Consider the following 26,697-nt stretch of genomic DNA (forward strand, 5'->3'; position numbering starts at 1 on the left):
TGACCAGTCTAATGAATTAATGAGGCTCTCAGAGTTCACAAGTGGAAGGGTACCCAAACTTTGGCACATGCCATTATTATTGATTTAGCTATTTTGCTGTTTTTTAAGTTTAGTTTAAGTTCGGATTTCATCACCCCATCGTCTTCATCGGACTCATTTTAAATCACCCCTCGATATATTTGGGTCACCAAGCTCATTGCAATATACTCAGATGCCACAGAGAGTTCACTTTCATAGTTTCTCTCCGTGAGTTTGCCACGCCTTTAAGCTGAACCCAGCTCTGTTTTATTCTTCTTCAGGTCACAACACTGCGCAAGAGAGTGGAGGAACTCAGCAAATTGTAAGTACCCACTGGTCAGATATTTCCATCACAGGGCAAACGCCCTGCTATGCACGGCCCGTTTGTGTGCATGGCCTGGGGTTGATGATGGGACAGCAGAGCCAGAACAACAGACATCAGAAAACAGGTGTCTGAGGTAGAAAACGTCACATTGAGGTGAATTTTCATATTTTCTATTTATATTCTTGCATACATCTTTAGACAGTATTTTTGTAGACATTAACAAGCGTTGACATTTGAATCTAAAGAGAAGATTTACATATAGTTGGACCAACAGAAGACATTACAGACAGTATTATAATGTTTCTGAGTGTAATTATGACTAGTGCTAGGCCAGAATACACTTAGTACACTCTTAGTAAAACATTTAGGCACAGATGCCACAGCAAAAGACCTCTCATTTGATTGGCAACATTGACAAATCTAAGTATGTGCAGTCAGTAGCGCGGCACAAACACATTTCTTTCTTAATTAACATACAACTGTAAAATATTGACAGTTATCTTGCGCTGATGCTGTAAATTACACAACTGCACACTTGGTAGACAACATGAGCCATAGGCTTGCCTGGGCTTCCTTTGCTCAAAACCCACAGTTGGTGACCGAAGCTAACAGGTAAGATGTGCAGGTGTGTTCTGGTGATGTTCATCCCACAGTGTGTTGGTGTGCTTGTTCTGGGGCATCTGCTCAGTGATGGGATGTGTAGTAAGTAGAAGAACGGCTTGACTGCTATTTTACTTTTCAATGCTATTCCCACTCATGGACATTCATCATCATAACCAACCCTAAGCACTTTTTTTTTTTTTCACTTAAAGTAAGATTACTGCACGACAAACTTCAGAATAATATATGTCTCTAAAATTCACCGTCAACTCTATAAGCCTGAATGAATCAGCATGCATAAGCTCTGTGTTTCTATTCAAGCCAAACGCATTGTCTGGAGGTAAGTAGCTCACCTCTCGGTGATCCACGGCGTGTGTGTGTAACTGTAGCGCACTGTAGATGAATGTTCATCTAGACAGGTTTTGTGATATTCTACAGTAGGTTACTCATAGTGCATGTCATTTCTTTGTGCATATTATGTATTTGCTGTAAAGCACTTTGAGCTGCATTCTTTTGCATGAAAGGTGCTATATAAATAAAGTTTTATTATTATTATTATTATATTGAATGATAACTTAGTCTATATAAAGATTGCACTGAACAAGCGAGTGTCATTGGGCGTGTCCTGACCTGTCTGCCCTGTCTCTGTACCTGCCACCTGTAGCAGCAAGAAGGGAGCTGCAGCCCGCCGCAGGAAGTAAAGGACATCGACCAGACCTTCATCTTCTTCAATATCATCTGTCACCACAGCTTAATGCACGGAAAAGAAAGAAATGTCATACCTTGCAATTTCCCCATTTCTCTTTGTGCTGTCTTGCAACATGTCACACAGGTTGCTGTCAAAGAGAAATACGTTCTCCTAGGCTACTTTCCCGTAGGCAGTTCTTAAGCATTCTTTTTGTCGTGTAAATAAAGTGAACCACTCCATCTTTGTCTGTAGATCTCGAATTATTTGAATCCAAATAAAGTATTTTATTTTCATCCATGTCCATGGTTTGAACATGAGCTACGTCTTTTCTGAACAATAGAGAATTTGCTAGACCACAGGCAAGGAGGTGGGTGTTTAGTTAACTTTGCCCACCATTAATCATTTTTGAGCCACCATACCGAGGGTAATATGTAAAATTGTCTGTACATTTCTGAGTGTGTGTGTGTGTGAGAGAGAGATAGAGAAAGAGAGAAAGAGAGAGAGTGAGAGGGAGAGAGAGAGAGAGAGAGAGAATATGAAACTTCAAGATGAGTACTTCAGAGACAGATCGAAGAGCAACTTTCCTTCTGCAGTATACTTATGATTACACATGATGGCGCTATACCCTAGCGATTGGACCAGTGGGTTCTGGAATAAACAAGGCCCCGTGCCTTTCAAGAAAGAGGAAGCGCGTACAGGAGCCTAAGAGATGGTGTTCGCTATGTACGTGCTAAACAAGAACTTGATTTGTTTGTTATGATATTCATTAAAATGGCACGGCGTTACTGTATATTAAATTGGAAGTCAATAAGCCGAGACAAAATGCTTCGCGCTGACCATCTCTCTCCTCAATTGTTATTGTTTATTAGTCATCAAAACAACATAATTGAAATAAAAATTAAAGAGCCCGCTAAGGGTCAGTGAGAGCATCTTTGGAGAAGAGGAAAATCCTATTTGCAATCCCGTGAATTAACCGAGGGTTGCCTACTAATTGTTCACTCGAAGGAACGAAAATCCCCGGCAGTTAATTATAACCCACAAAACACACGTTTGATCCGCAATAATACATAGTTCGTTTAGAAGGCCTTTATATCAGATACATTGAAGGGATTCAGAATGTTCATTAATCTATTAAATATTTGCAATTTTAGCATAGCCTATAACACTTTGACTCAAAAATGAACCTGTTAACCTCTTTCAGCTATTTCAGTATGCCTATTAAGTAGGCTACTCATAGACCCAGGCTTGAATTAATAAATAGATTAATATAGCAATACTGAATATAGCTGTGCTAATTGTTGCTAAGTATGCTATCATAATTCATGAAACAGGAGGAATTGGTGACAGGTTTAAATTATAAATAAGTAGGCTAGTACAAAGTTAGAAATTATATTTATGATTCATGTGTATTGTTAGCGGTAGACTCTCTTTCTCTCGGGCTTTTCTTGGCAAATTAGCCTAGGGAGGGTGGCTGTGGTCATACAAAAGAAGAACATGCTAGTCATTTTCAATTAACCTTCCATATCCTATCTTTGTCGTTCATGCTATGCCTAGGCCCATACAGCTTCATCCGAATAAGTCTAGTCAGAGACATTTTAGATTAGTAGTAGCCTGGCTGATTTGTGGTAAAAGACGCATTCTAGATCGATTGCTATAACATTAAAATGGTTAGCTATACATGTATGGGGCAAGTTGAATGAATCAGCAGAAATGAAAACAGAATTTCACAAAACATTTAGACTACTGTATAAATAAATTTATTTTAGTTATTCAGTCGACATCCATTCACTCATTTTAAGATGTATAAATATAAAGTATAACAATCTGACACAACAAACGAAGCTTCCCAAACAGCCAACAATTAAATACGTTATTTTTGTTTGTTTGATGCTTTTCAACAATTCTTATTTACACATATACAAAACTGGTCCTCTAAATTTATCATAGCCTATATTTCAAAGGGCTATTTTCGCATGAAAAAAAAACAGGAAAGAAAATATATATTTATATAAACTGGTGAAGGAAAATATGTACAAAAACAGTCTTATATTAATGGTCACATTGAAATTCTTTGAAATGCCTTTTTAAGAAACCAATTCCCTCCAGTCGCTTGAACGCCATGGAACTGAACACCGTCTCTTACAGACGAAACAGAGAATGTATTCGTTTTCTTTTAGTCTGCATGCACAGCGTTGGGGTAGGCTACAGTCCGTTTTCTCCTCCTCATGGTCGCATTCATTTCAGAAGGTTGCTGTTCACTCCACTGCCTTTGTCACCGTAACTGCGATGAGATCAAATCTTTATAGATTTTGGTAGATAGGGTCCTGGGGTGGCCGGGCGCAGTTGGTGGGGGACGGCTCGGACGTTCCTGTCTCGCTCAGGATAGATCCCTCCAGGGAAGAGCAGGGACTTCCCTCGGACCCCTCCTGGACTGATAACACGGGACAAGCTGGTGTCTCTGTCGAGATCCTCTCCACGATGCTGGACAAGCAGTCCAGGCTGGACACCACGGAATTCTTATTGGTTCGGGTATCTGGAGGGAGAGAAAACAAATATAAAATCAAATACAATTGCTTGTCGGAGTGACCTACTCAGAATTTGAATGCAGAAAGTACAAATGGAGTCAATCTGGATGGGTGAAAGGATGCTCTAACACTTACCATTTTGTGTTTCCGCCAAATACGAGCTGCCATAGGTTCTCCTCCGGGACGTGCATGTGGGGCCACTGAAATCCATCTTTAGATAAAAAGAAGAAAACAATTAAGTTTATTGGAGATCAGGCATTGACTTACTTATTTCCAACATTCAGCCAACATTCCAACTTTTACTATGTCAATTAAGCCATTCAGTTTGTCTTTGTTTTATATTTTGAAATACATTAAACTACTAAACTGGCATTTTTGTATGATGTTTATTCGCTTATTTACCATTCCATCTGAGCAGTTGGATCTGGGACTGGATGCGTCCGAGTCGTCTCCGTTGTAGTGTTCCAGAACTGGGTAATAAGTGTCATCCTGACCCCTTAGCAGAGACTGAAGGGATTCGATGTAGCTGATGGCATTTCTGAGAATCTCCACTTTTGGAAGCCTTTGGTTGGGGTTGTTAGAAGTGCACCTCTTTAGTGTTTCAAAGGCGTCATTGACTTTGCTGAGGCGTCTCCTCTCACGCATGGTAGCCGCCTTTCTGCGATCGGAGTTGGTGGTTTTTTTCTTGCAGGCTTTACAAGCCCAGAGTAAGCACCTGCCCGCCTGATGATGCCCGCTTGGCGCCCGTACGTGCTCGTCCTCGATATGATGGTCGTCCGACTTGAGCAAGCCCACATGAACCAGCCTCGGGTCCAGGTCTTCGAAAAAATGCATGTCATTGGTGTTGAAGCAAGGGTCGTCATAAAAGTCATCAGCAGACGTTATGGGGAAGGATATATCCGACAACTCCATCTCTCTGTCAAATTTAGGATACTTTTGTTATGCACGGGTTTAAGTATTAGCTATTGCAACGCGGGGTAAGTTTGGCCCAATTGTTTAGTTAAGAGAGTAGAAACTGGTAAGCATTTGAGAACAGTTGTCTTGCCACACTTAGGCCGCTAGCACCCTTGTGGTACCTGTTGCTGATGAGAGCATTCGAGTGGTTTTTAAGCTACTTGCCCGAGTTTGTGGGCGTGATCCCTCGCCAGGCTGACCAATAGACATCTGCGCCGTAGCGTGGGCGTGGGGGCATAAAATGACTGCAGTGTTATTGTAAGCATTCACCCGCTATCTCACCAAGAACTAATGTTAATTCAACAGTCCATAATAATTACCATAACTGTAAAACATCATTACCTAATAACACTGAATCTGTATGTAACCTATGAACACGGAATCTGAAGTTGTTTTCGAAGGGATGGTAGGCGATCTGCGCAAACAATTTGCTTTTAACAAAGTGCCATAGAACTTAAAGCCTTCACGGAGCTCTGTGGAGGCTGTAGGAACGATATGGAAAAAAATTCCGATCTAAAACAAATGTGTCCTTGTTATCCTTATCTGTAAACTTGAAAAACAAGGCTACTCATTAATAAAATAAATTGCAAATCCATTTTTAACGAACGAATAACGAATGAGAAATGTATTTAAGTATGAATGAAACCAAATGTCTTTGGCAATCTATCAACAAATGAACAGGTTATATGATTGTTATATTTCTGTGTACTTGTATAGTAGCATGTCTTGCCTTTGCTGTAAAAATATTCAACTCATAAATGTGACAAAAATGTCAAATATTTTGTAGGCTGTATTCTAAGATTCAATGTGTGATCACCTCATATTGTATTTTCCATATTTTTGGATTGTGTAGTAAATAAATATACAATTAACCATACAGCCCCCAAAAAAATAATGACGCTTCGCAGAATGCATCATATAGGCCCATATATCGCATAATATTAAGAAACACTGCCTTCATAGGGTTTCTATATAGTAGATAGTATAGTACTGTAACTTCTTGACAAAAAAAAAAGAAAAGTTCACAGCACTGGTCATTTATAAGCTGTTTCTGTTTGTATCCACACCTATGTTTAACCTGATTTTGATTCCATTATTTCCACATCTTCCTTCACAAGCTGTAGCCTATGTTGCAACCAAGGATACCATAGAATATTCCTTGTGTTCTTATGAAGCGTTGCAGGTGATCCGCCTTACGCAATAGAGGGCGGTAGTGAGTCTGTTGCGATCACAATTCTCTCCTGTCCATTCTTTGAGACAGCAAATGCATCTAGTGGCATTTAAGCCTAAACGCGTTTGTTTCATTTGAAGCTTGCCTGACCTCAGTGACCCCCCCCCCCCCCCTGATGTCATAAACGTCACACTTCACCTCTTATTCTGTTACCATTGTTCTGCCACTGCATGCTATTTCATTCATCTTAATTAACAAGCTCAAAATAAACTTCTGAATTCAAAATTTTATTTCAAAATGTTTGTAACAGCCTGTCAAAACCCATCAGAATAGCTAGAGACAATATTGTGACGGTTAAAGACAATAAAGACATTCAAATGACAAGACAAGTCCCTTTGCCACATGGCAAAAACCTGTTAGTCACAGATTGCATCACAGTTTTTAAAATACTCCCAAAATATGATGCATAATGTCTAACTTTTTATTAACACACACAATGCAGTTATTTCTTACAGATGCATAATAATTGTCAATGTACATGATAATGGAAGGAAATACTGTGATATGACAATAGTTCATGTCAAATAAATGGAGTATGAATGGTGTTGTCTACAAAAGGTGAATGAGCATCTATTCATAATAATCATAAAAACTCTTTCAAAAGGAAAATATATATTTGGATCAACAAAGTTCAGGAGAAGCTATTAACAAAAGGCCACAGGAACGGTTCATCCATGAGCAGTCCACGATTACAATTCAAACGTGACTGTATTGAAAACAACTCATGCTTTTCCCATACCAGTATTGGACATGTCAGCATGTAACAATTACCCTGGGCCACACTCTCTACCAAACACTTTACATCAAGCGGTTTATTAAACTCAACAAACAAGTAACAGGTTCCATTCCCAACCCTTGGCACAGACGGGACAGATTCAGGAGGGGACCCAGCAGAGAGGAGCAGGAGACAGGAGGGGAAGCTCAAGCGCTGGAGGTGAGCTCCTCCTGGAGCTGGTCGATCAGGTACTCCCCGAAGCCCCCCGCTCCGTCAGCGGTGCAGCCCACTCTCCGGGCGTTGGTCAAGAGGTCACCGAGCAGCTTGACCTTTGGGACGACCGGGGTCAGGAAGCGGCTCTTGACCACGCTCGCGGAGTGAGGGTCGCCGTGTTCGCAGGCGAGTCGGGACAGCTCCGTCATGATGGCCATCTCCTCCTTCCACTGCGTCAGTGTCAGCTCCAGAGCAGGGAGCACGCCACAAACCGCCTCGCAACCGGGTCTCTGCCACGCACACACACACACACACACACACACACGCACACAATGGGCAAACACTCATAAAACATATTCTATGCTCACTAGGTCCCAAAGAGCAAAGAGAGTAGAAAAAATAATCTACATATGTGATTAGATGAAATTAGGTCATTCATTGAAACTTTTTTGGGAATTTTTGTAAAGGTTTGAAGGATGGAAGAAGTTTTTTTCAGTTTTACTTTTGGCTCCCAAAACAATAAACAATTTCCTCTCTCACTCAATGCTTCTGTAAGCCACATATGAAGCCAAGCTTTTGGTCAGAAATTCCATGTTTGGCGCAACACCTGTTTGACCTTTATTTACCTCAAAGTGATCAAATTACTGTTCTACACGGAATCGACATGACTTGTGCAGTATTAAAAACATTTTTCAAACATTTAACACATGAAAAACAAGAACATCTATCTCTATCTACACTTCGGCAGATCAATGGATAACGAGGTGTTCCAAATTGCTGCTGATGGAGCCCAAGTTGTCCCAGTCCGGATCGATTATACATGACTCATAAAACCCAGCGCGAGAGAGGAACTGAGCCACGCACGGCGCTAGCGGCCGTGGCGCGGCTTACATCTGGAACTGCAATTAATGCAGTGTCCTTCCGCCATTCCGCCACCACATTAATCTCACCAATTTTCCGGAACTCAGAGGAAACGTATACCCTGACAGGCATTAGGACAGAGATCCCCCTGAGCCCCCAGGGGGGTTTACCCCCTTCAGCCCTCCCCTCCAACATCTCTCCTCCACTTTTCCCTCTACTCAGTAGAGCTCCATCTCGTTCTTTCTTTCTTTCTTTCTCAAAAAAGCAAAGAGGTCAGGAGACGATATGGTGAACCACGGCAAAAGTATGCCTATTAGTTCTGGAGGAAGTGAGTTTAGGCCCAATAGTTCATCAAAACAGTACTATGTCTGAAATTTTTAAAAAGACAGACTTTACTTATGCAGCCAGCAGCTTTAGTGAAAAGAATGTATTCTCACACTTTTCCCAAACCATTAGTTCAGTCGGATTTTTAATTTTACGTGAAAGTGTTTTATTAAGTAATGTGTTTTTTTTTATTTATTCTGAATCGTTAGGCCAGTGATGCAATTAAAAATCCATGTTTGGAATTGAAGTATCCATTAATCTCCATATGTCTCCATACATCTCTGTGTAGGCTTGTGCAGTAGTAACACACATGTGAGTATGTGATGGCTCAACCATCATTTTAAGGGCAGCCTTTACCTTGATGTCTTTGTTGCAGTACTGTCCTCCGCGCTCATTCAGATACTGGAGCATGGCGTCTGCCTGCTTCTGCTCCCTCTGTGACTCCAGTTGGAAGAAGGTTGCCACTCTAGGCAGGGCCAAGTTGTCCTGTTCAAATATCTTTCCCTGTGACAGAGATTGGGGTCACTGTTATGGCCTTAATTCACTTACAGTGCATAGTAAAATCACAAATGATCCAAAATTGCGCAACTGTTCAATCACTGATGCAGATGTTTTAGTCCACAATTGCCTCAACATTATGAGGAAATCTCATTGGAATTTCTGAAATGAGGAAAGTCTTGACTGAGGGCTTTGGGGTAAGCTTGAGTTTCTACTAAATAGAAAACAAGTTTAATTATTCACATTTAAATAATGTAGTCCAGACCTACAGTATAACTCAAGTTAAGTTGTAGATGATTTTAACTCTTTGCCATTTCATTTCTGACACATGTAACCTTTGCTATTTAGTACTGTCAATGCAGTCACAGATCAACAACTTTTACATAAGAACTGGTGTATGATTGCTATATATAGCCTATTCATTTTTTTTCTTCTCATGAGTGTTTATTATGCACAGGTAATGCATACGCGTAGCTCGATACATTGTTAAGATTCAGAACCCTAATACATCACAGCCAGTGTAACTGAAACCCTTACCAACGCTTCAAGTCTGTACGCGATTTCCATTAGTAAGGTTGAAACGCCACACAGACTCTCCTCCACGACTGCAGGAAGATTCTGCTTCACTTTACTACCGACAAAAACACGATGCGTCTTACAGATAGGGAGGTTGGTTTTTAATCTTTTCCCACTAGGCTCCGACATCTTAGTTGCTCGGCAGTGGCTACAAACCAACTCGCGGAAGAATTATTAAAGTGATCGAGTTACACCAGCGCCTCCTGCGCTTTCAAATTTCCTCACATGCCTTATGACGTCGTCTTGTGGTACGTGAATCTAAGTATTATCAAACAAACACACTAGACGTGAACAGTTTACACTCCCGAGCTTGTTTGACTACGGATACATTTAGATGCAAGGGCAGGGTCAAATCATTTCCCGTTCGACCTGTCAACTTCATCCGGTGCATGCTAAACACGGTTCGCTGTTAAAGGGACTGATAGTTGGCTGTACGTTTCAGTAATTTATAATCAGTGTCACGTGAAATAGTAACTCGGGCTTGTCTCTTTTAATAACGTAACAGATATTGGTGCTAAAAGCGCCATCTAGTTCAGATACTGTAGAACTGGGTTATCTACCTGACAAAGTCACTTAAAGTGCCACGACTATTTCAGTTTTACAAATAAGACGAACTTTATTTTTCTAGCGTATAAGGTCCCACTAAGTTTTAGCCATTTCAATATGTTTAATTGTATACTAAATGACTGAATTTCAGTTATTCTGTCAGTATTTTTTTTGTTGCAGAAATTGCTCCATACTTTACTACAGCTTTCTGATGAATTACTTTTTCCTTTGACTGACAGAGAACAGTGGCCCGATTAAGGGCAATCAGATCCCCCTCTTTGTCTCTACTGAGCAGGGCTGACCTGTTGACTCCTCTGTGTAGACAGTTGTTGTCACCCAGCATGCTTTACCTCGCATTACGATACAGTTAATCACCGTCCCCATCACCAGAGCCAGGACAACACGAAGGGGGGGGGGTAGTCTACAATGGCTCACCATTATTGATTGATGGGTCATTTGTACTATGTGTCCTCTATAGATTATGAAATGTTGATATGCCACCGTGCCACTTGTTTCGACACTGGAAGCCTTTGGGGATTAGAACACCCCCATGCCTCTCACTCTGACCCCCTCAGTGTTCCCCTGGGGGTGATCCTGTTTTGGGGAAGGCTTGTGCCATGGTGAGGCAGGAGAGTGATGTGTGGGGCTGGGGTATCCTCAGAGGACCCGTTGGCACAGCAGGGAAGGAAGAGGAACACCCTGCTCCTGTCCAGCCTAAAGGTCAACAGCACCAGCACCCTTGACATGACCTCTGTGGTCTGTACAAGCACAAGTAATCACCTCAGCTGGCCTCTTAAGTGTTGCAAATTACAGACTGAGACTTTGAAGAATCACCTTCTGTTCTTTCATATTAGTCTATATATTAGACTGCAGTTCATATATTATTGGCCTTGTTACTGTCTTTGCCAATGCCTTTCGTTAACTAACTGTCGAATATTACTAAAAATGTATATGTTAGGAAGAAAACCCTGAGTCATTTAAGCAAATTCCCCTGTGAAATCTCTATAGGTTATGATTGTGATTAAACTTCATCCCCTGTAGGCTACTCCTTTTTTTCAAAATCCTCACTTAGCTTGTGCTTATACAAAAATATTCATAAGATGTATCATTTGTAAGTCATATGGAATTTCATAGTGATTTGTTTCCATAAATATCTTCCAAATATCCATAAAAAAGTAACTACCATGACCAAATACCAGATTTCTTTCCTACAGTTTGTTTAATCATGCCCAGCCATGCACTTATTGTTGAAAGGCCTGATGCTTTAAGCCAGTGTAAGCTGCAGACAGGCTCCCTCTCCTCACACCTGCTTGGGGCCGTAAAGACGTAAAGACGGTGGCCAGACCAGCGCGCCACCCCCACAATGACAGCTTTGTGTTTGGGACAGGCCGGAGCTGCAGATTACATTACCGGGGGATTACGCCCTGGACAGTGCCTATAGGAGAACAGTCCTCTTTGGACCCCTCGAGAGCTGCCGTGTTGCGGCGGTGTGGGGATTACTGCAAGAGACCCCAGATTTATGAGTGTCCTGCCCAGGAGCCACCCCGGCACTCTGTTTGTCTTACCTAACCTCTGCTCCTGGAACTTGTACCAGGCGAGGCCCCTAGGCGTCTGGTGTAGCCTTCGATGACCAGGATTGTCCTTACTTATTGATAGTCTGAGATGGCTCATAGTGGCTAGACATCCCTGCTCTTATGTTCTGCTATCCAAACACAGAGGAATTAGACAGAGGACTTAACGGTTTGCCAGCGCGGTATTGTCTACCATTGAGCGGATGATTAGGCTGAATCGTGTTTTAATGAGGAACGCTACGGCAGCTAAACAAGAAAACTCCTGCTTTAAAGCAGCAGTAAGGAGTGTCTTAGTCTTTCAAACTTTCAAACACCAACTACAGCACAGCTGGCACTGATAAAAGGCTTGCTAGCATGCTAACCCATGCGTTTTTGACGATGTAGTTGGCGAGGTCTTACTTTGAAAGGTTTTTTTTACATTTTCATGGTGTGGTCCGACCCATTTACATTTAGTCATTTAGCAGACGCTTTTATCCAAAGCGACTTACAAGGATGTATACACATTTTACATTTACACTGATGGCACACTGCACATCAGGAGCAATTAGGGGTTCAGTGTCTTGCTCAAGGACGCTTCGACAGGGAATCGAACTAGCAACCTTCTGATTACTAAACGACTTCTCTACCCGATCAATAGAACAGCATAGTGTAAAGTCTAGGTGGCTAGTTGGAACGACAGTTACCTGTCCTTCATATGACCATATGGTCATATGGTTTGGTCATAAATATTGCTTTTGCACCCTGATCCCGGCCATGGTGAAACACTTGACCGTTATTACACAATGATACTGTATGTATACTGTATGAAATATACCACTACTGCAGTGATTTCTGGTTTGATAGAACATGAAATTCCTTAAGTTAGTAGTGGAATAGTTTCGTTATCACTTTCCTCACTCAGCATCACATCAACAGTCCCGTAGTAGTGTTTTCTGTATCCCACTGCCTTCCTTAGATGTTTAGAACTGAACCAAATGCATAATGTTCATCAAAGACAGGAGGGAATCACAAAGCACTCTAGAATCTTGAATGTTCCTCTTCCCTCTGTTCTAAGTTTTATTGTCACTGAGCAAATTCAGCCAGTTGTATCACTGTGTTGTTGCTTGAGTCAATTGTGAACTGTGTTTAACAGAGCTTAAAAAAGTAGAGTTACTTACAAAAGTTAGAGTAACTAACAATTGTGGCATTTAATGAAATGATACTCACTAACTTTCACTAAATACTCAATGAAAGGGCTTAGCGGGCATACACACATACAGTGCCCTCCAGAGTGATTGGCACCCTTTAGTAAAACTGAGCAAAACGAGATGCGAAAACAACTCTTGATTGTTTATCCTCATGATCTTTCATTCAAAATATTCACAAAAATCTAACCTTTAATTGAAGTGACATAATTGAGAGAAACATTACATTCTTATCTTGGAACAAATATTTTTCTCAAAAATATGTGCCACAATTATTGGCACCCCTTCGTTTAATGTTTTGTGCAGCCTCCCTTTGCCAAGATAACAGCTCTGAGTCTTCTCCTATAATGCGTGATGAGGTTGGTGAACACATGGCACGGGATCTGAGACCATTCCTTCATACAGTATCTCTCCAGATCCTTCAGATTCAAAAGTTTGACGCTTGTAGACTCCCCTCTCATCCCACAGATTTTCTATGGGGTTTAGGTCGGGGGACTGGGATGGCCATGGCAAAACCTTTATTCTGCGGTCGGTGAACCATTTTTGTGTAGATTTTAAGGTGTGCTTCGGGTCATTGTCCTGGTGGAAGGTCCAACCACGGCCCATTTTAAGCTTACTGGAGAGGGCTTATGATAGTCCATGATACCATGTATCCAAACAAGATGTGCAGGGCATTTGGAAGAAAAACAGCCCCACAGCATCAAAGATCCGCCACCATACTTCACAGTGGGTATGAGGTGCTTTTCTGTATGGCTATCTTTCTGTCTACGCCAAACCCACCTCTGATGTTTGTTGCCAAAAAGCTCTATTTTGGTCTCATCTGACCATATAACCAGGTCCCATTGAAAGTCCCAGTAACATTTGGCAAACTGTAGGCACTTTAAACTTCTTAATTATTTCTATGATAGTGGAAATGGGTATTTTCAACTATTTAGAGATATCCTTATGTCCATTTCCTGATTTGTGCAGCTCAACAACTTTTTGTCGCACATCTTCAATGTGTTCTTGGGTTTTTTTCCATAGTGATGAAAGACTAAGGGAATTTGGCTTGTGCCACCTCATATTTATAGCCCAGGAACAGAAAGACATGGTTGACCACTTAAGAGTTCCTAATCAAACAGGTGAACTTAAAATGTGAATGTGACTGTAAGATAAATTTGAATTATCAAATTTATCTAATCATATCACATTTAACCAAATGTATCAATGAAGTATAATCACAAGAAAAGGGCAGTCTGCCAACAAGTCAGAAAAACAGCAAGTAACATCTGCAGGGGAAATGTAAAGAGTCAGACAGGAGAAAGCAAGTTAAAACAAAGGCCCGGAAGAGGAGAGAAGCATATAAATCTTAGGTGGTCAAGGCTGGGGCACAGACAAAAATGTCCAGACATACATGTCAGCAGATTAAAAGCAGAAGTTAATCATGTGTTATAACAAAGTGCCGAGTGGAAGACAGTGTATGTGGGAGGTGCAGGGGGCCAGAAGTGACATCACAGAATTAGGCCTTAAAAATGGGAGCATCCTCTGTTTAGACTCTAGAATTCACATTCTCCGGCTTGCTTGACTGTACTTGACTGTCTGTTGGGCAAGTTGTATTGTGTCGTTACCTACCAGTAAAACTCAACCTTGTTACAACAAATTGCTTCGTATGGTGGTTCCTCTCCGAAACAACACGCAGAGTATTTTTTCCTAACATGACTGGAAATATACTTTAGTTAGATTGTAATTATAAGATTTTCTAGGGGTGCCAATAATTGTGGCACACATGTTTTGGAGAAAAATATTTATTACGTCAACATATTTTTTTTCTTTCAATAATTTTACTTTCAAATATTTTTGAGTGAAAGACCAAGAGGATAAACAGCAAAGACATTTTTTCATAGCCTGTTTTGCTCATATTCACTAAGGGTGCCAATAATTCTGGAGGGCACTGTAAATGGTAATGTAAAATTAATATTTTGGGCGAAAAAGTAAAAAGGCAAAAGGCTGTTGGTGAATTTGTTTTATATCCACCTAAATATACTTGAGGCATGTTGTGTCAAAAAATATGCCAGGGCTATGGGCACATAATAATTTCGCCCTCATCTTGGTACGCTCTGAGTATCTGGTATCACTGCTGCTTGTGTCAGTGCTGTCTAACTGAATTTGCTTGCACCCTCCTCAGAATATCCTCCACTACTATAGAGCATCAGGGAAGCAACTGATCAAAGCCTGGTTGTGTGTATAAATATCAGATATTCATATCATACTGTATATATTCGTATCACTCTAATATTATATTCTGTAAATTTGCCAAATATAAAGGTACAGTTTCTTAATATTCTATATAATTGCTTGTTTGATATCCACAGTTTAAAAAAAAAAATGATATTTGGTGTACTTTGTACATCGGACAATTCAGGAGGCCGATTTCTCCTGCTGGCTATATAGGAGACCGCCTGCAGTTGGGGGGCACAGCTGGGAAAGAGATCAATGGTGTGGGGCTTTTACCAGGGCGAACAGCTGTCTATTAAGAATATTCTGGGACGTCATCGACAGCCTTGAGCCTAGGCCCAGCACTCTGCTAATTATGACCCAAACAAGTGGGCAAGACAGACAAGCAAACGACTATTAATGATCACAACATGGGAAAGGCGATCCTCTTGTGGACCTTCCATTTCACTGCCAGTACCTGACACCGTAGCAGCGGGTCGGGTTAACCCCCCCCCCACCACACACACACAGAAACCCACACCCACATCCTCCTGGCCCCCTTGTCCTGTGCAGTTTTACAGTGGTGTAAGGTTTTCAGGGAGTGTGCTCTTCAAACTTTCATTGGGCTTTTGTAGTTCTGGCCCGAAGTGCCATAAACACGGCGGTGCCTGTGCTGCGTGCCGTCGCCACGGAAATGCTCAGAGGCCGACAGGCGTGGCATGAGGGGGAGCTGAAGTGGCGGGGGGCGGGGGGTGGGGGGGGGGTGGGGGGCGGGGGGTGGTGGGGGTGGCGAGTGCGAGTTGAGGCAGATCTGCGCGTGGGCCCAGCATCCTTTGTGCCAGACACTGAGATTAGATCGGAGAGCGTCAGGAATTCGCACCCCTCATTAACGAGATAAATATAGTGGCCTTCATTTGAGTCCCTGTAATGAAATCTGTGGTGTTATGCGGCATAAATTGTAGAATGCTGATGGATAATGATGCCGGGGTCCTCTTAAGAAACGATTAGGGAGAGGGTTATTTTTGGAACCTCGCTAGTTTTCCTGGGGATTCCTCTGCCGACTGAAACTGGAAACTGGAAGTATGAAAGAGCAGGCCACTTATTTGCTCGTTGGAATATCTATATTCCTCGCAAGTTCCATTTCGTATCTATTCAGAGCCCATCTTTCAGGACTCTGCTTCACCAAACTCTATTTAGAACTATTCCTCAAGACTGATAAAAGTTCTCCACGTTCCGGCACACAGAGAGAGTGGTCTGCGGCGATGATTGCCAGAGCTTGGGTGTGAATGCCGGTGCCCTGCTCTCTGCCATTGAAAGCCGGGGCCTGAGATTGAGTTTCAGCTCTGCTCCGGATTCTGAGAATAGTGATGATGACCCCAGAGCCACGTGAATGTCAGCCTGGCTTTAAGGGTGAGGGGACAGTTACTTTCTTGAGCTCTCCACCTTCAACCCATTACGACAGCTACACTGGCAGGGGCTAGTTAGCATGCATTTAGAGTTAGATGATGCTCAGGCTTGTTGTTTTCACTTCGTGACAAATATACCATAGGCAGCACATTTGTAATGTGTTTGTGATCTTTGAGAGAATATAGATAGAAAACATTAATGCTTTTTGGTATGAACCAGTTCTAACACTAATCTCAATGAATATGATTGTGTGAACACTTAACTCCAGCCATTGACGACTCCAACCATGAATTTAAATGATGTAAAATGTTTAGCTTGGATTGACCAAATGCACGTATATATATGCGGAAAGAAGGGTGCACGTGCCAGCGCGCGCACGCGTATGTGTGTGTTTATGTGTGTGTGTGTTTATGTATGTGTACATGTTGCAATGAGCTGGGCATCCAACAATTTAAAGGCCAATGTAATTCTATGAGATGCTGCTCTGAAACTGAAGCCTGCTTCTGAGCCATTATTGCTGTGGGTGGTGGTTGGAATGGTCTGGGGATACAGCTGGGGTCATCTGACCCAATCCCTGACTGCCTCCCCATAGCAGGGTAGCCAGAGATCGGGGGGTGGGCACCCCCAGACCCAGGGGAGCCCTAGTGGGCCCCGCGCCGCACCCCCTGTAAACACCTCCTTTGAAGACGACCCCTTTAAAAACAACAGCAACAACAACAAAAGCATTCAAAGCACACCTTCAGTACCGGCCCACCCAGATGAAAAGTGTGTGTATTTCTGTGTGCGTGTTTGTGTGTATAAGTGTGTGTGTGTGTATGTGTGTTTATGCATTTGTGAATGTGTGCATTATGGGTAGGCAGAAATGTGCACTTCAGCATTCCCGTGTATACTATTTCAGTACACTTCCTCCCTTCTGTACCCATATTTCATCAGGTACCTTAGCTACTGTATATATCTCTTGCTCACATACTAAAATACTCTTGGTTACAGGAGCTGCTCTTACCAGACTAGATGCAAACCTGCTGCCCCTCGACACACACACACACACACACACACACACACACACACACACACACACACACCCCACCACCCATCCGTTTAAATACCTAGAATAGGTTCTAATGAGAGTCGTATTACATTGCAGGTTATTCACAAGGTCAGGTAAACCCATAAGGATGGCTGTCTCTCTCTCTTTCTCTGTGTGTGTGTGTGTGTGTGTGTGTGTGTTTGTGTGTGTGTGTGTGTGTGTGTGTGTGTGTGTGTGTGTGTGTGTGTGTGTGTGCGTGCGTGCGTGCGTGCGTGCGTGCGTGCGTGCGTGTGTGTGTGTGTGTGTGTGTGTGTGTAATGTGGCTCTCTCTGTGTGGTCCTGCACCCCCATTAGTCTTAAGGCCTTGGGGACCCCCAGCACTCCTCCAACCCCATACCCCTGCCTACCTACCCCTGGGCCGAGGAGGCTATGCCAGGGGCCCAAATGGACCAGCGGGGGGTACAGAACCGTGCACATTAACCAATTATATCTGCATTATTAGCCCAGAGGACGGAGGCCTCGCAGCTGCTGAAACATCCATCACTTTGTTTATTCTGCTGTGTTTTAGGATAGATGTGGCTGCGTTCAGTCTATTTCTTTCAAATCTAGATCTCTGCACTAGAGTCTTGTGTAGGAATGCTAGGTGGTGAGGTGGTGTTTTGTCTTAGTTGAGACAGTGAGACATTTTTGAAAGAAAAAGATTGAAGGATTTCATTTTGATAACAACTGATACGTTCAAGGTGTTAAGATAAGTCAATACAGGATTGTTTGGGTAATCCATGTACATGTTTTGTCATCCTAAATGCACATTCTGTACATTTGTGCATTTTTTAAAGCGATGCATATGCAAACATTAATATACATACAGAACATACTGCCTTGCTTTTAGGTGGGACTCGGCTGGACTCGGCTGGCCGCAGTTGGCCGCAGCGGGGCACCCTTAATGCTAGCCTGGTGGCTCCCAGCCTGGATCAGAGTGCTAGGGTGTTTTGGTAAGCGTTAGCCTTTGATCTCCTCACGTAAGTCCTGCATCCCAGTCGGGGATGGGATCCCGGGGGGAACACACACACACACACACAGACACAGACACACACACACACACACACACACACACACACACACACACACACACACACACACACACACACACACACACACACACACAGACACAGGCCCGGGTGACAGCAGCGCGATGGGACACTAAAGCTGGCCAGGGGTTTGGGCTCGTGTTGGTTGGTGTGACGGATGGGGCAGGTGTGAAGAACCCACAGGGACCAGTCTGAGTCCGCTGGTGGCAGAGGCTCTGGGGTGACGTGGCAGCTATTGACATGGTGAGGTAATACCACCCCCACCCCACCCCACCCCACCCCCATCCAGACACCTCGCTCTCTGTGGCCTTGCTGCTGTCTGCTATGGTGGTCCGTTTTGCTACATATTTGTTACCTACAAATGGTGTTGAAGTGGTCAGACAATATTGTTTTGGGGTGCCGCTGAATTAGTTACAGCCAAGTTCTCCCTGTGTGGTAGACACATTCCTAAAAAGTCAGTAAAAGCAAAATGTGTCCTTTTGTCAACTTGAAAGTAGCTCAGAAATTTTGGAACATAGACCCGTTCTCTATTGTTTGCTTAAAAACTCTCTTTAACAAGGGAAACCAACACACCACTTCCTGTTAAGTTGTGGTGAGCTTTGCATGATCTGTGCTGAATGCGAGTAGCACCTCCGAGCTAAATACTCCACACTATTAACACATTAGAGACATCAGGTCTGCCCCAAAGAACAAGCATGCCTAAACAGAGACGAACCACTCGCTAATTATCATCATTGTCTCCGTTAGAGTGGATCACTTCCCCTGTTGTCCCTACCAAGCATCGTAAGCAACTGTTGTCTAATTGGAGTTGGCTTAATTGTTATTACTTGCTGTGACAGCAATTAGCAAGCATCCTAGTGTGTGAGGAAATATGGTATCCCACAAGAAAGTAGATCACTTCCATTTTGTGATAAACAGATCAACAGTTAATTCCCTGGATGTTTTTGGATGGAAAATGTGGACTCAACTCAACTGGTCTTTGGTCAGTTACACATACACACACTCCCCCACACACACACACACACACACACACACACACACACACACACACACACATGGCCCATTAATACCCTTCGCCTCATGTTTTCCAACAATGCTGCCAGTACAATGTTGTGGTATTTCCTTGTGTGGAACCCGTATAGACATTAATAGCTGTGTTTCTCAGGGATAAGCTGAGCCGGATCAGTTTTACCTCTTCACTCCACAAGTGCCTGCTTTTGCGGTTTCTTCCCCCATTTCGCTCAGTTGCCACCACCCAAATATTCCGACGGTAATTTTAAGCGTAGCTGTGACAAAAGCAAAGGAATGTGCCCAGCTTCGGACAGAGAGAGAGCCTACCTTGGTGTTTATAGCATGCAACGCATATAAGTGCAATGCAGTTCCGTTTCTCAACTCACTGTGCCAGAGCCCTGGTAACGGTCCCAGATTAGGTTACATAGGTACACAATGAGTCGTAATCTGCCTTATATCCCCCTTCAAATTATGAAGTAAATGACTTCTGGCTTCAGTTGCCACTTCTCACTGAGTTGAAGTACTGCATGATGTGAGAACACTGATGACAAGCGGTAAATGTGTTTGAAATGATGAATGATTAGGAAGCACAATGCATGTGCAAATGAATACATACATACAATATATACAATATAATGCCCAGAATTTGCATATTATGTAGTAGTGGGAATTCACTTGGGAAACTCTGTGTGTGTGTGTTTGTGTGTGTGTGTGTGTGTGTGTCAGTGTCAGTGACAGAGTCAAGAGGGAATCCTTGTCCATAAGCTCTTTCCTCTCTTCCTTTCTGAATTGGCTGTGAAGGACCCTTTCATTCTCTCATTTCTCTCTCTCTCTCTATCTCTCTCTTTTCTGATCTGGGCTGCTATTAAGCAGAGCTTTGGCGTGCGTGTCCAACATTATGGAGTATGTCCCCATCACCACCTGCCAAGGCTGCCAAGTCTCTCTCAACTGGCAGCAGTCAAACAAAAGACTCTGAGAACAGGAGCGCCCTGAGGCCACGCCGGCGCATTAAGCCCACCCTCCGACCCTAAAGGCAGCAGTGGCGTTCCAAGTGCTGAAATCTGAGCCATTGCTTTTTCAAAACAAAATTATCTGGGAAAAGATGGAGAATGGAAATGACATGGGTGAGCTCTTGTAGGGATGAGGAACACGGAACAGTAGATGGGGAAGTCACCCCTGATTGGGGTTGGGGGGTGGAGGGGTTCGGTTGCTCTTTTGGCCACTCAAAGGAAGTGCGGTCCTTTGGCTGAAACTACTGCATTGCCCGTGACAGCACCATTTGGACTTTGTCATACTTCCTCTATTTCTCATAGACTGCCATGTGGAATACCTCATCTCAGGAACTTCCCAGGCGTTCCGCCGAAGTATTGTCTGTACTTTTATTATTGTGTTTTTGGCAGACAAACCCTACTCCCAGCCCACCCCACCCCAGCTCCCAGGACCCAACCCCCTTTTTCTTCTCCTTCCTTCTTCCTCCTCCTCACGCTGATGAGCCCAATTACATCAGATATCAGCGGTCATTGAGACATGCTAGCTCCTCTTGTTTTTATTGGTCGTTTCATGGTGGGGGCCAGGTGGCGCCGTGATCGCTGGACCGCTGGGGCCGGTATTCCTCTGGGGGCCCCGGCCTCGTAACAGTCCGTGCCTGCGGCATCTCACCGAGGAAACCACACGCTGACGGGTTCCCGCTCGGGCAGATTTAAAGGCACAGCAGCGGCTAATCCCAACCCCCACGGTGATGCCAAACATTAAAAAGTTGCCGCTAAGCGCGGGAGGCGCCAAACGGCCTGCGGTGGGCACTTAACATGGGCACTGTGCCAGGGACGGACTGGGGGGTCCGTTCTGTTGGCACCAGCGCTTGAAAGAAAGAGACGTGAACACGGGCTTTGCGAGGAAGTGGTGTGCGATGAGGAGCAATCGGGTGTAGATGATGAAAGAGAAGACAAGGCTGGTCTGGAATCGGCCAGAGCCCACCGGCCATGACTGGACTGCCACAGCTCAGCTAAACACTGGTGGCGAGTAACAAACCCATGTGCATGTGACAGGACTGCCACAGCTCAGCTAAACACTGGTGGCGAGTAACAAACCCATGTGCATGTGACTGGGGTCGGTGTACGTGGACAGGATAGGAGTATGGTGTCATCATTGTCATTGTCACTGCTGCCATTTTAAATCCTGTCTCAAATTTTCTACTTCTTCTTGTTTCTTCAAAAACATCAATTTTCTTAAGTCATCAGTGTAGACTATCCATGCACTCAACCTCAACTGTGTATATGTTTAGAAAGTAGTGTTTGATCTCAATGTCCGAACTAAGCAACTTTTGACAGGACTGTACTATCTGTGCAGACCTAAAAACTGTAAGGTTATTGGTGAAGATATGAAAAATGGATTTGTTCCACATCCTGTGTCATTTCCCTTGTGTGTGTGTGTGTGTGTGTGTGTGTGTGTGTGTGTGTCCCATGATTGAGTCGTTGTCCTTTGCTGTTTGTGGACAGAGAATGGAGAGGAGCACAGAGGCGCTGACAGTGATGGTCCTCCAGGGCCAGCGGCCATGAACAATCCCATCAGCCATGCCACATTAACATGGGCGATCATGGCTCCCTCTCTCTCTCTCCCTCTCTCTCTCTCCCTCTCTCGCTCTCTCTCTCTCTCCCTCTCTCTCTCTCTCTCTCTCTCTCCCTCTCTCTCTCTCCCTCTCTCGCTCTCTCTCTCTCTCCCTCTCTCTCTCTCTCTCTCTCTCTCTCTCTCCCTCCCTCTCCTTGTGTTTCTCTTTCTCTGACCATGGACCTCTCATCTGACCCCTGTCAAAGTAGCCTCAAGAAAAATCTACCATCAGGCTGAGCTGACCGTTACTAACAGTCCCAACATTACAAACTTCCACCCTAACACACTGTTGCCTAAACGGAAGGCACTCATATCAATCAAAAGTTTTAAAACGTAAATGTTTTATCAGGTCATATAAACACAGAAAACAAGGCTACACACATAATACAGGTGACTGATAGTAACAAACACATTGTAATTCACACATCTGTAGGTGCCAACAATGTTGTGTAAACCTGAATCAGAATCAGATTTATCGTCTACTGGTTACCTGTGATTTTATGGGGCGAATAATGGTTTTATTTTCCTATCACTGCAGGAACATGATCAGCTGTGAACTACTCTTGTAGGTTTCGTCAGGGTGCCCATAGCAGAGTGGTAAAAAGGTTGTTGGTCACCAGGACGGATATTTCACACACAGTCTACATCATAAAACACAGATAAATTGAGGTTTGAAATCCTGTAAGGAGAAAAGTGATAAATAGATCACGTGTACATGGTGAGCACATCTGACTGCCCGTACAGTACAGGTATACTACTACAGTTGTGGACAAAAGTTGAAGACCGCTCTTGAGAAAATGTACTTTTTTCTTCTGAATGCAGTGATTGCATCAGGAATTGATTTGATTGCATGAGGTGGCCTATTGGAGTCAGTTTTAAATATTAATATATGTATATATATTAATACATATATTAATATAAATGTGTCTATCCTGTATATACACAGGTAGGCAGATATACATGATAATTCAGTTCCATCACTAAATTCATTATGTTGAATGCTAGATGTCTGGGTTCATGTCTGGACACATCTCCACATCTCCATAGTAAAATATGGTTTTCTCACACTATGGCTCTTGCCTTCTGTGTTGTGATTGTGTTGTGACAGGATCATGATAAAGCACTGATGTTACTGTAAGTTATAAAGACTTGAAGAACTCATTGTTTCAAGTCTATTATATCCTTTTGAAGTCCACATGTGACCCTGTCATTGTAGAAGGTAAGGTACTCTGTCCATTCTCATGGAGGGCGCTCTAAATTGGCCAGCCACATTTACACCCCCACTTATCAGCCTGCCTGTCTGATTTGGGCTGCATGTAGTGGGCAGAGTGGGGCTTTGCCCATGGGAGTGTGTGGGGCAGAGTGGGGCTTTGCCCATGGGAGTGTGTGGGTCAGCCCACGGGAGTGTGTGGGTCAGAGTGGGGCTTTGCCCATGGGAGTGTGTGGGTCAGCCCACGGGAGTGTGTGGGTCAGAGTGGGGCTTTGCCCATGGGAGTGTGTGGGTCAGCCTCTTCCCAGTCTCAGCTGTGTCCAGGCAGGGGAGACCCCGGAGCGGGTCTGAGCCGGTGTGTCGTTCTCGCGCTGGTGTTAATCAAGCTGAACTGTCCCCACGCTTGCCAGGCATCCCAGGGGGTACGGGGGGGATAGTGGGGGTACGAGGAGGGTCAAGGAGGGTGTGGGTTGGATGGGCTTTCCAGATGAGCTCCGGGGGGGTTTTCCCTTGTTTGGCTTGTTTGTTGTTTCTCCGATTTCAGCCCACGCAAACGTGCTGACTCGACGCTGCTTGAACAAGCAACAGTAGTGCTGTTGAGCAGTGAAATGGAGAGCAGTGTACACATGCCATGAGCAAGTGCGCGCTAATTAACTTAACATGTGATTCTTCATATGGCCTAACAATACACCTCAATGTATAACCCACATTTACGGTCTGCATCGTATACCCTTGACCTGACGACTACGGTGCGTTTTACCTTATTAGATAAGCCACTCTGACCTCTCCGGTCAGGTTTAGACAGGGAGAGGAAGCTCCGACAGGTGGCCTGTCCAGTCCATGCTCCATCTGTAAAACACATACACTGTACGTGTGCTCTGCTGCACAGCGGTGGCTTGGCACAGGCCAACAGCCAGTAGAAGGATTATTACTAGGTATGAATGCAGTATGTTGCTTCATGACCATATTTAGTCATATTTAATATTTGTAGGAATTATATTTTAAAGCCATCCACAAGAATGAGCAGAAAACATTCAAAGTTTACAGAAAAACGTATGTTATTTACAACAACAACAAAAAAACAACAACATTTTACTCTGGTACTCTGCATGACAGATCAAGCATGAAAAGTGGTAGGAACGCATAGATGAATGACAACGACCCAACACTGAAGACACTTAGCACCTCAGCCAATTAGCACTTAAGCCCATCACTCACTGCCTCCAGTCTGTTCTTAAGTGTGCCCTGCAGACCAGAGTGGTAAAGACCCAGCACAGGCCGGGGAGGCTGCTGCAAGAGCTGGCCAGGAGCGGAAATGCATGCCAAGGCCTGTGTGCATTTGTCTCCATTGTGAACTGAAAGATGGTCTGTGTCAGGGAAGGGAAAATGAATTGTTATAAATTATTTATTGATTGTGTTTAGTCTGAGTTTGACACGGGTACTCTTAACAGGTGGAGTTTAGGGGGGCAGGGGGGGGGATGGAGGGGGATAGGGGGTGGCTGGGTTGGGTTGGGGGTGTTGGAGAGGCTTGAAATTGGCCCTCACTGTCTCTAAATTACACTTTGGCTTCCTGTGCCCCCACCCCCAGGTCTCTGACCCACAACTGCAATGTATTTTCTGTGACTAACAGCTGTAATTCCCCAATTATCACGCTGTGTTGTCCAATTGTGCCGCAGGTTGAGTTACCAGGAGACCCCGGACAAGCGCTGGGCCCAGGACCTTGACTCTGCAAGCGGCACGCCAACAAGACTGTGCCACAGCTTCTCTCGTCCTTTCAACCTTGAGTTGTCTCTCTGTCTTTCTCTGCCTCTCTTTTTCACTCTCTTGACTATTCTCTGAAAAGCAACGACTGGCCTAACACACTTTTAGAATTGGCGGCTAAAAGTACAATATCCTGTGCTCATAAAAAATTCCACCAAGATTTCAGTCTGTTTAGATTTATCATCCCTGTCCTTTTATTTTGCCTTCTCTTGTACTGGTATCCAGCATTGCATTCAGCCACGTTTAATAGAATGCTAACCACTCTTGTATTCCTGTCCATTTGGAATAGCATAATTAGGGAAGGTCTGGAAGCATTTACATTTTTTAACAAACTACCTACTTCACCCGTGCAGTTTTCCTAATCATGAATGTAAATGATACATAAACCACCAACGATACATAAATGATTAGTGCCACAAGTTATATTCAGCACAGTATTTTGACAATGCCTTTTTAAATTTCCACTGGTGTTTCATTTGGCAGAGGATGGAAGTCGTGGATCATCCAGACCTATAGATAGTGTTTACTGCCATTCTAATTATTCAACCCAGTAGGCGTTTGGGAGACACTTTAAACTGGCACACTACCAGACCAAATGTTACACTAGTAGTTAGAGGCAAGGGATGGGCCTGAAGCTTGCAGCCTTGACCCTGTATCCCCTGCCTTTGGTGTGGACTACGGGGCACAGAGGATAGCTGGCATTCAGTTACACAATGATAAACGGAGTTCACTCGGGTTCACTGGGAGTTAGCCAGCGCCACAGGGTCTGCTTAGGTGAACTGAGGACTTCAATGTACACACTACGCTGTCATTGTGTTTCTGATGTCAGCTAAATTTCCTTTTCTTGCATATTGTCTTCAAAACAATCATAATTTTGCTCTCAAGTTCTGATTATATTTCACGACCTTTGTAACTTTATCACTTTGATCATTTTACCATAAAGACGGACAATCTGTCTGTACCTTATTTAACAGTGGTTGCTTTGACCATATTCATACTTAAGTATTACAATTACAATTAATTACAATTACAATTAATTACAATTACAATGAACTTGTTCCTGTACCTGGAGTTGCAGTTAGGTTCAGTGACACTATCATAACACTAATAACTAATAATATGTGCTTACTTGCTAAGTAAGTTGCATTTATGGCATTTATTATATATATCTTTATTATATATTATATATATAAGTACGTTGTAACAAGGGCACCTTATGTGAAGTCGGGCCATTTGTTTAGTTAATCTCATTGTGATTCACCCTGTGAAGTGTATTAAATTGTGCTATATTTAAGCTTTTGTCAGCAGTCCAGAGTATGTGCAATGAGCAAAACCCTGCCAATCTAATATGAATCATATCAATCTCATAAATCCAGTTATAACAGTAAGACATTTCTGTCATCTGGATGCTTCAGTGCATCCATTAACCTGCTGTATGCGATATATTCTCATAAAACTGTCCCACACAGAGGCACAATGCACACATGTACATGAAGGTATATGATATGTGTCACACGTATATACATGTCCTTGTCCACTGCATCTCCTCATCTACTCAGTGCCTTTC

At 43.4% G+C, this 26,697-nt stretch overlaps 3 protein-coding genes across 8 annotated transcripts in view; 1 reads left to right on the forward strand and 2 right to left on the reverse strand.

Moving 5' to 3' along the window:
• Nucleotides 1–1,945, forward strand: part of LOC105904764 (troponin T, fast skeletal muscle isoforms-like) — an 11,928-nt gene extending 9,983 nt beyond the window's left edge. For all 6 annotated transcript variants that reach the window (XM_031565428.2, XM_031565430.2, XM_031565432.2 and 3 more), the window contains 2 exons: nt 300–340; nt 1,608–1,945. In XM_031565428.2, coding sequence (XP_031421288.1) covers nt 300–340; nt 1,608–1,644 — 78 coding nt within the window. In that variant the 3' untranslated portion in view covers nt 1,645–1,945. The remainder of the gene's footprint in view (nt 1–299; nt 341–1,607) is intronic.
• Nucleotides 1,946–3,370: 1,425 nt separating this feature from the next.
• On the reverse strand, nt 3,371–5,244 carry myod1 (myogenic differentiation 1). The gene is made up of 3 exons (XM_012832698.2): nt 4,559–5,244; nt 4,292–4,367; nt 3,371–4,164 (listed from the first exon to the last, which is right to left on the reverse strand). The coding sequence occupies exons 1-3, from the start codon at nt 5,066–5,068 to the stop codon at nt 3,932–3,934; spliced, it is 819 nt and encodes a 272-aa protein (XP_012688152.2). The 5' UTR covers nt 5,069–5,244; the 3' UTR covers nt 3,371–3,931.
• Nucleotides 5,245–6,552: 1,308 nt separating this feature from the next.
• zgc:172145 (Ferritin light chain, oocyte isoform-like) lies at nt 6,553–9,903 on the reverse strand. Its single transcript, XM_012832708.3, has 3 exons — nt 9,490–9,903; nt 8,812–8,958; nt 6,553–7,559 (listed from the first exon to the last, which is right to left on the reverse strand). Exons 1-3 carry the CDS (start codon nt 9,655–9,657, stop codon nt 7,263–7,265), a joined length of 612 nt encoding a protein of 203 aa, XP_012688162.2. The 5' UTR covers nt 9,658–9,903; the 3' UTR covers nt 6,553–7,262.
• Nucleotides 9,904–26,697: the final 16,794 nt, after the last annotated feature.

The sequence above is a fragment of the Clupea harengus genome, chromosome 3, assembly GCF_900700415.2.
Source record: "Clupea harengus chromosome 3, Ch_v2.0.2, whole genome shotgun sequence".
Classification (NCBI taxonomy): domain Eukaryota; kingdom Metazoa; phylum Chordata; class Actinopteri; order Clupeiformes; family Clupeidae; genus Clupea; species Clupea harengus.

Coding starts and splice junctions, on each gene's coding strand:
- zgc:172145 (XM_012832708.3), bottom strand. CDS start 9,657: ATGTCGGAGCCTAGTGGGAAAAGATTAAAAACCAACCTCCCTATCTGT. Junction 8,959..9,489: donor CGTACAGACTTGAAGCGTTG/GTAAGGGTTTCA, acceptor TCTCTGTCACAG/GGAAAGATATTTGAACAGGA. Junction 7,560..8,811: donor ACTGCAACAAAGACATCAAG/GTAAAGGCTGCC, acceptor TGTGCGTGGCAG/AGACCCGGTTGCGAGGCGGT.
- myod1 (XM_012832698.2), bottom strand. CDS start 5,068: ATGGAGTTGTCGGATATATCCTTCCCCATAACGTCTGCTGATGACTTT. Junction 4,368..4,558: donor CCAACTGCTCAGATGGAATG/GTAAATAAGCGA, acceptor TTTTATCTAAAG/ATGGATTTCAGTGGCCCCAC. Junction 4,165..4,291: donor TTTGGCGGAAACACAAAATG/GTAAGTGTTAGA, acceptor CTCTCCCTCCAG/ATACCCGAACCAATAAGAAT.